A 12,256-nucleotide genomic window follows, 5' to 3' on the forward strand; every position below is an offset into this window, starting at 1 on the left:
GGTATTGTCTACACTGGCATGGTTTGGGTCCCAATTTAGCCAACCAAAATACTGACACATGCATACGTTTCCATGTGATAACTGAAACTTAGCTAACAGGAAATACAACTTAAGAGTTTCTAAAAATGGGACTCGCATTTTAATAAATTCTACATTTTTAATTCTCAAAGGTCTTTTTAATTAAAAATGTGACAAAGAATGTTCAAAATATATACATAATTAATTTCTTTGTATTCATCCCAGAAGCGAGGTCAAAATTACAACATGAACAATTAAAAATGAAAGACGTGATGATTCCATTAATGGAGAGCAGTGCCTCACATATTAATCGTGAGGATAGCATCAAAGAGTTCCATCTGAAGATAGATGAAAAGGATATTTCATCCACAGAGTTTGGAACCTCTGAAATGAAATACTTACTATACGAGGATGAACAGGATTTCAAGGTAAGGTGACTTCTAAGAGAATAGTTTTATTAATTAATGGAGGAAATTAATCTATAAAATACAGATATTGAAAAATTCTATTTACAATTATCAGTAAAATTGGCCCACCATTCACCTCTCTCATTGGATACCATTTTTAATCCTACCCATGCCCAGTATGTTCCATATATTCATTTATAGACCCCTCATTACTAGTGTACCATGCATGTTATATGTAATTGCACGTTAAAAAAAAAAAAATCACCCCCAAACTTAGTGGCTCATAACAACAATCATTTATTCTTTTTCATGGCTTATCAATTAAGAATTCAGGAAAGATTCCACTGGGCAGTTATTACTTTGGAGCTGTCAGGCAGTTGTAGTTACCTGTTGGCTGACGCTGCAGTTGTCTGAAGGCTTGCTGGAGCAGGAGGACCCACCTCCAAGGTGGCTTACTCACACGGCTAGCAAGTTAGTGCTGGTTAAGCTGTGGGCCTCAGCTCTTCTCCATGAGGGCCTCTCTACAGGGCACTTCTTTGAGTTTGTCTTTTTATGGTTTCCCCCAGAGCAAGCAACCCCAGACATCAAGATGAAAGTTGCAGTGCTTTGCAAAACTTAGCCCTGGGAATCAAACACCATCAGTTCCATCACATTTTCTTGATTGATGCAGTTGCAAAATTCTACCCAATGGGGAGGGAACATAGATCCTATATCTTGATGGAGGAGGGTCAGCACCACATTGTAAGAAAGACAATGTGGGATAGCATAAATATTAGTGTGGCCATCTTTGGAAAGTACAAACTGCCACATCTACCATTATTGAAACTGGAAGTATCATGCCTTTTAATCCTAAAACCTCTTTTTGGTACATTCCAATTATCCTTACATCTATTTTCCTTCTTCATACTACCAAGAACTTTAAAGTCTGGTAGGAAAGAGTGCTGTAAGAAAGCAGAAGAAACTACTAGACCAACAGAAGACATTTTAACTGCCTGCAACTTAGTCCTGCTACCATCAAGCAGCCATTCCAGGGACCAAAGTTCTAGTCTCTATAGTACCCAAGCACCCCCACGAGTATCTTGGAATCAGACTACTGGTATGTCATGATGACCTTAGGCCAGCTAGATGAATGTCTACAAAATCCCCAAATTGCACACCATTTGGTGGAATGAAAGCCCATTTTAGTTTTCTAGGGCTGTCCTAACAAAATACCACAAAGTGGATTGCTTTAAGGAGCAGAAATTTATTTTCTTACAGTTCTGGAGGCTGGAAGTCCAAATCAGAGCATTAGAAGGGCTCTGTTCTTTTGCTGTCTCTCTGTTAGCTCCAGGGGAAGATTCTTCCTTATCTCTTTCATCTTCTATAGCCCCAAGCTTTTCTTAGCTTGTAGATGGGTTTTCATAATATGTCTTCCCCTGTTTGTGTCTCTGTTTCCGTGTCTGTCCTCTTTTTATGACACTAGTCATACAGGACTAGGACCCACTTTACTCTAATATGACACTGTTAATCTAACTGATAACATCCACAAAGAAAAACCCTATTTCCCAAAACAAGGTTACATTTATAGCTAGAAGAGTTAGGACTTCAACATACCTGGAGCGGGCGCGGGGAGCACAATTCAATCCATAACAAAGACCTTACTTTCCATGGATTTTTGATGTGGTGGCACTGCCATGGCCATGGTTTATTACTTTGGAATCCTTCTCCAGATGATTGTAAAATATGTGGTAGACCTCTATCAATCTGCTTTTGCCCTATCTTACATTTATTACAGCTCTATTACAATGTATTTTGAAAGCTAAAAACAACTATATGCATTTTGAGGAATAAAACGTCTTCCTTTTTCTTTCTTTGATTCTCCAAACTTAAATACATATTTTCTGAGATTTTTATTTGTCGAGCAACCCACGAAATGCAAGCTACTTGTTAGATGCTTGGGTATTTAAGGAGGGAGAACAGGAAGAAGAAAGGAAGTCTCAAACATCCCTACACTCAAGTCACTTACAGGCTAGTAGAAGACAGATAAGAAAACCAATAATTACTGTACAAGAGGAATGTGCCTGCCACCTGTGTCTCTCTCCCTGACCAGTTTGTGAGCTTATCGTTGTTCCCCAGCACTTGAAACAGGGCCTGGCATATAGTGGGCACCCAGGAAAGGTTTGCTGAATGGAAGTACTGCAGTAGTACAAAAGAGAAAGTTATGCCTTGGAGAGTCCAGGAGGCTTCCCAGAGGGGTACTGGGTAGGGCCTGAGCTGTTTTAATCCAATTTTGGGTTGGCTATGGGATTTCATGTAAATTAGGGTATATTTTCCTATGAATTAGATTTCTAGCTCTGCTTGTTGATATCTCAGACTGTTAGTGAGTTTGGCAGTATATGGTTAAGTTTTATCTATACAATACCCCAAATCCTGTGAAAAGCACAAAATCCATGGAAAAGTTGGCCAATATTAGAATATTTTTAGTCAAAATGGCTTTAGTGGATCTTTCTCTTTAATCTTGAATAATATGGAAAGCTCTGGTATGGTTATAATCTTCCCAGCAGAGGGCCACACATGCACACACACCCACACACACCCGTGGATATAGCCAACACTTTGTTTCACCAACAAGAGCTTGCAGAGACTATATCTCCTTACTCTAGCTAGTACACCTCTGCACATCCCCCTACCCACCCCTTTACCCCTTTGCTGCCTGCTCTTTGGGAGATCTTGTCTGCTATGCCCCACTGGGAATACAAATTTTCTCAGTTGTTTGCTATTTACAGCAGGTCTCATATTTCATGGGTTATACAGCAGTTGGGCAATTAGGAGGGTAATGAAATCCATCAGATAAAGGCCAACCATAATAAAGAAAATCTAATCTATGGAGGCTGGTAACTTGCTGAATAAACTCTTCTTTTCTGTATCTGTTCACCATAGGATTATGTAAACTTGGGCCCCCTGGAAGTGAAGCTCATGACTGTGGAGAGCAAGAAAATGCCCATTCATTTTCAAGAGAAGGAACTTCCAGTCAAATTCTACGAAGATATCAGCAGTCCACAAAGACTCATCACATATAAGATGATGAAGTCTTTTCTCTAAGACTGAAAGCTGCAAAGTAAAAACAACTTTTCCTTATCAATGATCTCTGGGAACTGAAATATATCATTTGCCCATTTTATTTACACTTTGGTCTATTTTTAAACCAGTTGTTAGAATAACCCTTAGGTAAATTTATTTCTAAAGGTCACGATTACATTTCAAATCAAAGCTCCAAGTATTCAGCTTTTCATTTAGTGGTTTGGCATGAGTGATAAAAATGAAAGTACGCTTTGTTTTAAAGTGTTCATAAGCCTGACAGTGGATTCAAAGTGATCTCTGAGGTTGCTTCCCACTTAAAAATTCACTAATGAGTCTATGATTCCAACATTAAATAGTTCAATTAGAAATTTTTATGAGAAAAATTTAGAAGTTTGCATAGCATTGACTATATTGCTTTCCCTCTGAGGCTGCGGAATGATAACCAGTCCACAATTCAAGCCTGAGCTTGGCCACTAACTGAAAAGTTGGTGGTTTGCATCTACCTGGTAGTGCTGCAGAAGAAAGGCCTGGTGATCTACAGCTATAAGATTATAGTCATTGAAAACCCATGGAACACAATTCTACTCAGACACACATGGGGTCCCCCTGAGTCAGATCAGAATTGACTCAATGGCAGCAGGCTTGGGTTTTTTGTTTCTTTGTTTTGGGGTTTTTTTTTTTTTTTTGGTTATTTTTTTAACCTATTTATAATGAATATAAAAAAATAGAAACAAATAAATTAGAGGATGTTAATTTGTTGCATAAAATATTCCACAGATAGAGAGACCCCCATCTCTATCTTTCCTTTTTTTTTTTTAACCAGTTATATCTTTACTTTCCTCATATAGGAAAAACACTGACTGACTTTCCACTGGAATAAATCAAAAAACTTCCAGTGACCAACAAAAACAGCCTATGGAACAGCTCACTGATTTCGTAGGTCAGCAGAAACTGACACTGTTTTTTGTTTCACACCTGGACAGTTCAGTCCATGAGATTATTAAAACGAGCTGGGCATGGTAGGATTCCTGCATAATTTGTTTCAGCAGTTACTCCTTCACAATGTGAATTTGAATTGGAAAAAAATATCAAATGACTAAAAGTCTTGTTGCTGCCAAGAAGATGTCAGAATTATAAAGGGATCATTTGGAAGAGGAAGGGGAAGAATGTTCTTTCCTTCTGTTAATATCATTTCTTGTGTTTAGGATTTGCAGAACAGCAGTATCTCCAAATCTGCACTTTTTTAAACAATCCAAATTCTAAACAGCTTATGGTGGTAGCTTTTTTAGATGACTACATTACAAAGCAAATCTCGATGAGGTTGTACCAGTGTGAACACTTGCTCAAGTGTGTCACTTACTCAAGTGAGCATTTATCAACAAGTCCTTCCAGCCAGGTGCTGTGTGTAAGGCATGAGGGATGCAAAATGAACCCTCTCCTCAAGGAGCTCTTGGTCCAGTAAGAGAGCCTGATGGGTCAGAGAAGCCTTCCCAGGGCTGGTGATACTGGTTTTCAGTCTTCAACACTAAGAAAAGAAAAAGTAGGAGAAGGCAGGACAAGACATTCTAGGTGGGGTGGGTGGAGCTACCATGTGTTTAACCCACAGTGTTCTATAACATTGTGTTATATCTTACATAGTATATATGCCGATATATAAGTTGTCAAGGATTTCGTTTTACTTGAATCCACAATCAACACCCACAGAAGCAGCAGTCAAGAAATCAATAACGCATTGCATTGTGTAAATCTGCTGCAAAAGACCTCTTTAAAGTGTTAAAAAGCAAAGATGTGACCTTGAAGACTAAGGTGTGCCTGACCCCAAGCCATGGTGTTTTCAATTGCCTCATGCACGCGAAAGCTGGACAATGAATAAGGAAGACGGAACAAGAATTGATGCCGTTGAATTATGGTATTGGCGAAAAATATTGGATATACCATGGACTACCAAAACAATGACCAAATTTGTCCTGGAAGAGGTACAACCAGAATGCTCATTAGAGGCAAGAATGACGAGACTTGGTCTCACATACTTTGGACACGTTATCAGGAGGGACCAGTTCCTGGAGAAGGACATCATGCTTGGTAAAGTACAGGGTCAGCGAAAAAGAGGAAGACCCTCAACAAGATGAATTGACACGGTGGCTGCAACAATTGGCCCAAGCACAACAATGATTGTGAGGATGGCACAGAGCTGGGCAGCATTTCGTTCTGTTCTACATAGGGTCACTATGAGTCAGAACTGACTCAATAGCACCTAACAACTATATAATATAGTGCATATATTATATATACAATGATGATACATAATTATATAATATACATAAATATATATAAAATATATTTTTGTTTATATAATATATACACATATGTGTATTATATACAATTATCTATAACTAACACATTACATATATAATGTGTATGGAGTCCCTGGGTGGTCCCAGTGGTTAATGCATTCTGCTATTACCTGAAGGGTTATAGGTTTGAGTCCACCCAGAGGCACCTAAGAAGAAAGGCCTTGGTGATCTATTGAAAAATCAGCCATCGAATGTGGACCACAGTTCTACTTTGACACAAATGGGGTTGCCGTAAGTTGGAATCGACTCCATGGCAACTGGTTTTGATATTACATATATATGCCTCACATTGTGTAACACCTTACACTAGGTTTGATAAAAATTAAAATGAGTTTAGGAAGATTTTATGTAGGTTTTGATTCTGAGAATAACTAAGCATGTGAGTTTTGCTTATTCAAGATTATTGAGGCTAGGGATCAAGTGTGGTAGCTTTAGCCTCAAGCCAGGCAATTGCTTATTCTGGACCCGAAATTAGATAGGTTTGATTGTGGTGGTTGTTAGTTGCCATGGAGTCAATTCTGACTCATGGTGACCCCATGTGTGCAGAACAGAACGGCTCTGTAGGGTTTTCAAGGTTGTGACCCTTCCAAAGCAGATTGCCAGGCCTATCTTCTGAGGCTCCTGTGGGTGGAGTAGTTAACCATTTGTGCCTAGGTTTTGATTAAGGAGGCAGGGTCAAGTATGGGAAAATCCATTCTGAGGAGTGAACTTGGCTGCTTTGAACCCTGGGCCGACACTGAACCTTTTTAAAGCCTGGTTTTCTCATCAGTACTGTTGTTGTTAAGTGCTGCCAAGTCAGTTCCAACTCGAGGTGAGACCCTATGTACAACAGGACAAAATGCTGCCCAGTCTTGCGCCATTTCCATCATCACAATCGTCGTTGTGCTTCAGCTCATTGTTGCAGCAACTGTGTCAATTCATCTCCTTGAAGAGTCTTCGTCTTCTTCACCAACCCTCTATTTTACCAAGCATGATGTCCTTCTCCAGGGGCTGGTCCCTCCTGATAACATGTCTGAAGTATGGGAGATGAAATCTTGCCATCCTCACTTCTAAGAAGCATTTTGTCTGTATTTCTTCCAGACAGAATTGTTCATTCTTTTGGCATGGTGTATTCAATATTCACCAACACTGTAATTCAAAGGTATCAATTCTAATTTTGGTGTTCCTCATTCACAGTCCAGCTTTTGCATGCATATGAGGCGACTGAAAATCCCATGGCTTGGGTCAGGTGTACCTGAGTCCTCAAAGTGACATATTTGCTTTTGAAAAGTTTAAAGAGGTCTTTTTGCAGCAGATTTGCCCAGTGTAATACATCATTTGATTTCCTGACCGCTGCTCCCATGGGGGTTGATTGTAGATCCAAGTAAAATGAAATCCTTGCCAAATTCAATCTTTTCTCCGTTTATCATGATGTTGCTTATTGGTCCAGTTGTTTTATGTTGAGGTGTAATCCATACTGAAGGCTGTGGTCCTTGATTTTCATCAGTAAGTGCTTCAAGTCCTCTTCACTTTCAGCAAGCAAGGTTGTGCCATCTGCATATCACAGGTTGTTAGTGAGTTTTCTTCCAATCCTGATGCACGTTCTTCCTTACATAGTTCAGTTTCTCGGATTATTTGCTCAACATACAGTACCACATGGACTTAATTCCCATACTGCAGGATTATTTTAAGAATTAGAAATACTGCATTCAACCTGCACATAGTAAAAATAGTAAATATGCAATATATGGCAGTTGAAATGATTATTTACATTTCACAGTAATTTAATGATTCTGAAATTAGACCAAAAACATCTGGCTGTATTCATAATGCATTCAGGGGGTGAGGTACATAGAGCAGTGTCCTTGTCCAATACGTCATGTGATTTTGAGCAACAAATCAGTCTCAGATGACAGCTGGGCTGTAAAATCTTCTATCCACGGGCTGGCTCCATCCTGCCTTGGCTGCTGAGCGGGAATCATGGCGTGAGCACATATTCTGCCCCCAAACAGTCTCCAAGAGGCCACAGCTCAATCTGCTGCAGTGATGGCTGTAGGGACCAGTAGTAAACCAGTTTCGAAATTCTTATTTTGTGTGTGTGTGTGGGCAGGAAGGGGGTGGAGTGGGCAGGGACGTATGTATCAGTGGTAACATTTTTATTTCCTGTTGAGTCCTGTAGTCAGACACTAGAGCGATTCAGAGAACAGAGAGGCCAGGGTATTTTTGTGGTAATAAAGGGCTGTTTGTTAAAGGCCTGCTTGATCCTCGCTTGTGTTACTAGACCTCAACACAACAGTTCTCTGTATTTTTCTTGGAATAAAACTGGCTTTTGCACTAGACGCAAAGAAATGTGCCTTCAAGCAAGGGAGGCTTTCTAAATATTAGTGACTTAACTCGATTAAGTATTTCCATTTCCCATTCCTATAAGTTTGTGAGGCTCAAGTTCCCAGAAAGGCTGCTGTTTTTGAACATGACTCGTTAGGCTAGTTATGTTTTAGGTTACTCTGTTTTTATGATCTGAGTAAATGCTAAAAACATTCAAAATATTTTTAAGGATTCTTCAAAGCGGAATGTTTTCAGATTTCCAGCACAGTGAACGCAGATTTAAAGTGACTGCAGATCCAGATATCCTCACAGATACTTAGTGTGAATTTTTGTCAGCATTTCCTTCAAGTCCTGTGGTTGACTTGCTGACCTCTTGCCGTTTTGGGTTGGTGCCATCTTTTTCATAGTCTCAGCTATAAAAACATGCTAGCCCTTGCAACATTTCCCTCCTTCTGTTGGCCCCGCCTTGTATGAATACTCTAAACTAGGCTAGTGAGGTAGGTATTTTTATCTTAAAGTCCTCAGACACCAAATCAGAGGGATGGCATGCCCTGGCCACTTGAGGTTCTAGTGCAAGTGTGTAATTAACTTCAGATCTTTGATGTTCTTTGACTGTTACATTTCATTTTTGCATCAGTCATTTTCTTCTAGCCACTTAAAACGTGTCTTCTGTGCCTTTTATGTTATTTATGTGAAAATGTCAATGTGGGATATAGCTGGACCTGAAATCTGGTGAGAAGGTACACATTATATGTCTTGCAACATTTACCGACCACTAGCAGTTTGGATTTGCTTACCTTTTGTTTTCCAAGCTTTTAACATTTTTGTATTTTACTGGTTTTTAAATGGAAATATTTCAACTCTAAAACTAATTTTTTAGACTATCTCAGATCTCAGCTTATGTGTCATGGTAGGGTTTTGAAATCATTGATCAGAAAATAAGAGATTAACAATTTAAAAAAATTGTGTGACTGTGGCAATGGCTGCTAGTTTTCCTCCAAATCTAGTCTCTTCTCTAATAATAGAACCACTGTTTTACCTGAGTACACGGTCACCCAAATTAAAGACTGTATTTCCCGGCCTCCCGTGCAGCCATGTGACAAGGTTCTAGCCACGGGAACCGGAGCAGTTGTGCCCATTTTCTGAGTCATCTCTTCCCCTTCTTCTTCTCCCCTTTCTTCCAACCTACTGCTCGGAATCTGGTCGTGCTGGCTAGCCACGTTGGATTGCGCAGACGAGAGTAACATTTTAAGGACTGTGGAAGAGCAAGACCCAAAGATAAGTGGACACTTAACAATATCATCGGGCAAAGCTGCTATGCCAGTTCAGACTTCTTTGGGAGACAAAATAAACTTCTATCTTGTTCTAATCATTGTTAGTTTGAGTTTTCTGTTATACATAGCCAAACCTAACTCTAACATAGAGTCTAAAATGAACATTTACCTTACGAGAAACCAATGTTTTCAATAGTAAAAGGTGGTCTTTTAAGACACCAAATAAGGTTTGGGTAAGTCATTGATCCTTTGTTTAAAACAAAAACAAAAACAAAAGGCTCAAACTATTTGAGAAAATATTCTGCTTTGCCTCTGGAAAGCTAAAACTGCTGCCCTAAGTATATGTATCCATGTTGGGCTGGCTGTTTTTAGTCTTCTGTCACACCAGGCCCTTCCTAGTGTTACTGAAGCTGTCAAGGATTAAGGATTTTTGCTTGTGCAAGGGCTTGTAGAATTGGGGGTTCAGGGTTGTACTCTGAAATCAGAATGGACAATTCCAAAGAATATTTGAAAAGACCCATTAACAATACTAATACTAGCAAACACTTCAGTGTGCTTATTATGTGCACTTCACATATATTAATGTATTTGATTATTGTAAACTTATGAGGTAGGGTCTATAATTATCCCTGTTTTACAGATGAAGAAACAAGCACAGGCAAATTTAGTAAACTTTCCCAAAGTCACACAGCTAGTTAGGTGGCCAGGATTTGAATACATGTGGTTTGCCTTCAGAATCTATGCTCTTCACAAACTGTTCTACATCCACCTAAGAATAACGATGTTGTTGTTAGCTGCCTTCGAGTCAGTTCCGACTCAGTTCCGACTCATAGTGACCCTATGTACAACAGAAGGAAGCACTGCCCGGTACTGTGCCGTCCTCACAATCATTGCTGTGTTTGAGACCACTGTGTCCGTCCATCTCGTCCCATGTGTCTTCCTCTTTTTTTGCTGACCTTACCGAGCATGATGTCCTTCTCTAGGGATGGGTCCCTCCTGATAACAAGTCCAAAGTACGTGAAACAAAGTCTTGTGATCCCTGCTTCCAAGGAACACTCTAGCTTTACTTCTTCCAAGACAGAATTATTTGTTCTTCTGGCAGTCCATGGTACATTCAATATTCTTCACCAACACCATATTTCGAAGGCATTACTTCTTCTTCAGTTTACCTTGTTCATTGTCCAGCTTTCATATGCATATGAGGCAACTCAAAATATCATGGCTTGGGTCAGGTGACTTTGTCATGTGCCAGGCTATTCTAAGTGTTTCTATTAATTCATTAAATACAACACCTGTAGGAAGTAAGAACTATTATGCTTATTTTGCAGACAGAAAAACTAAGGCACAGGGAGCGTAACTTGCCCAAACTGGGATTTAAACTGTACCGTCTGACTCAGTGATGGAGCCAGAAGGTAGAGAGAATGATCTCCAAAAGACAACCATCTCAGCAACTTGTCCTCTGTGTTCCTGGCTCTCCATTTGCCTTTCTTCTATCCTCAACCACCCCATCTCCAGTCCTAACCACTCGGCATTTCCTTCCCTCCCATTGATTTTGCAGCCTCGTTGCCATCTCTTCCAGCTACAGCTCCCAGGACCTAAGCTTTGCTCATGCTGGAGGGCTATTACAACCATCTCCTGGCTGGTCTGACTGTTTCTTCTATAGTCTACATACAGTCCATTCTCAGTACGGCAGCCAGAGTGATCCTTTCAATGAAAGTTTTAAAGAGGCCTCAGGCCTCTGCTCAACATTTCCAGTGGCTTCTCAGCTGAGAATGAAATCCAAGCCTGAGCATGGCCCAGAAAGCTCTGTACCACTGCCACCTCTCTGACCTCAGTTCCCATCACGCTCCCTTTTAATTCAGTCTACTCAAGCCTCTCTGGTGTCCTCGTTGTCCCTCAGAGAAGTTAAGCACAATTCCCCCAGGGACTTTGTTCTCCCTCTGCCTGGGTATGTGGGTGAAGAAGGAACATTCTACACATCTTGCCATCTTGCTTCCTGACTTCCTTCACTTCTTAAGGGTTAGCTCATCAGAGGTCTTCCTTGACACCCTAACCAAAATAGCACTATAAAGTCATGTTCTGCATAATGTCCATTTGGGCAACATCCCACCATATATACATCCGTGGTCCCATAAGTTCAGAAATCCCAATTGGAGAAAAGGACGTAGCAGACGTAACCAGATATAGCAAATGCAACAGTTGTCCATATGCAACACGTTTATCTCATGTTTCTTATATACAAAGTGATTGCAATGTGAGGAGCCTATTATTAAGAACCAGAGTATGTACCTTGGATTTTTAATATAATAGGCTTTATAGGGGTTGGTTCGTAACTAAGGGTTGTACTTAAGTCAGGCATCTGTAACCAGGGACTGCCTGTATATAATATGGTGTTTGCACAACATCTAAATCACTTAACATCCTATTTCACAGAACATATAGTGGAAGTTGGAAACCCTGGTGGCGTAGTGGTTAAGTGCCACAGCTGCTAACCAAAGGGTCGGCAGTTCGAATCCGCCAGGCGCTCCTTGGAAACTCTGTGGGGCAGTTCTACTCTGTCCTATAGGGTTGCTATGAGTCAGAATCGACTCGATGGCACTGGGTTTGGTTTTTGGTTTTATAGTGGAAGTTAAGTGACACATGACTGTACTCTGCTATCAGTCTCTACCACTTCACCCTGCTTTTTCATCATAGCATCCATGATCACTTGTCATAAAATATTTGTTCATTGCCTGCTCCCACAACATTGTTGTTGTTCATGCTGTTGAGTTAATTCCGACTTGTAGTGACCCTGTATGACAGAGCAGAACTGCCCCCATAGCATTTCCTAGCCTGTGAT

General features: G+C 40.2%; 1 protein-coding gene across 1 annotated transcript in view; it reads left to right on the forward strand.

Annotated features, from left to right (window-relative positions):
- CCDC83 (coiled-coil domain containing 83) overlaps positions 1 to 3,753 on the forward strand; it is a 68,991-nt gene extending 65,238 nt beyond the window's left edge. Inside the window, 2 exon segments of the mRNA XM_023558531.2 lie at positions 244 to 446; positions 3,345 to 3,753. Coding sequence (XP_023414299.1) covers positions 244 to 446; positions 3,345 to 3,506 — 365 coding nt within the window. The 3' untranslated portion in view covers positions 3,507 to 3,753.
- Positions 3,754 to 12,256: the final 8,503 nt, after the last annotated feature.

This window comes from Loxodonta africana, chromosome 7 (genome assembly GCF_030014295.1).
Source record: "Loxodonta africana isolate mLoxAfr1 chromosome 7, mLoxAfr1.hap2, whole genome shotgun sequence".
Lineage (NCBI taxonomy): Eukaryota > Metazoa > Chordata > Mammalia > Proboscidea > Elephantidae > Loxodonta > Loxodonta africana.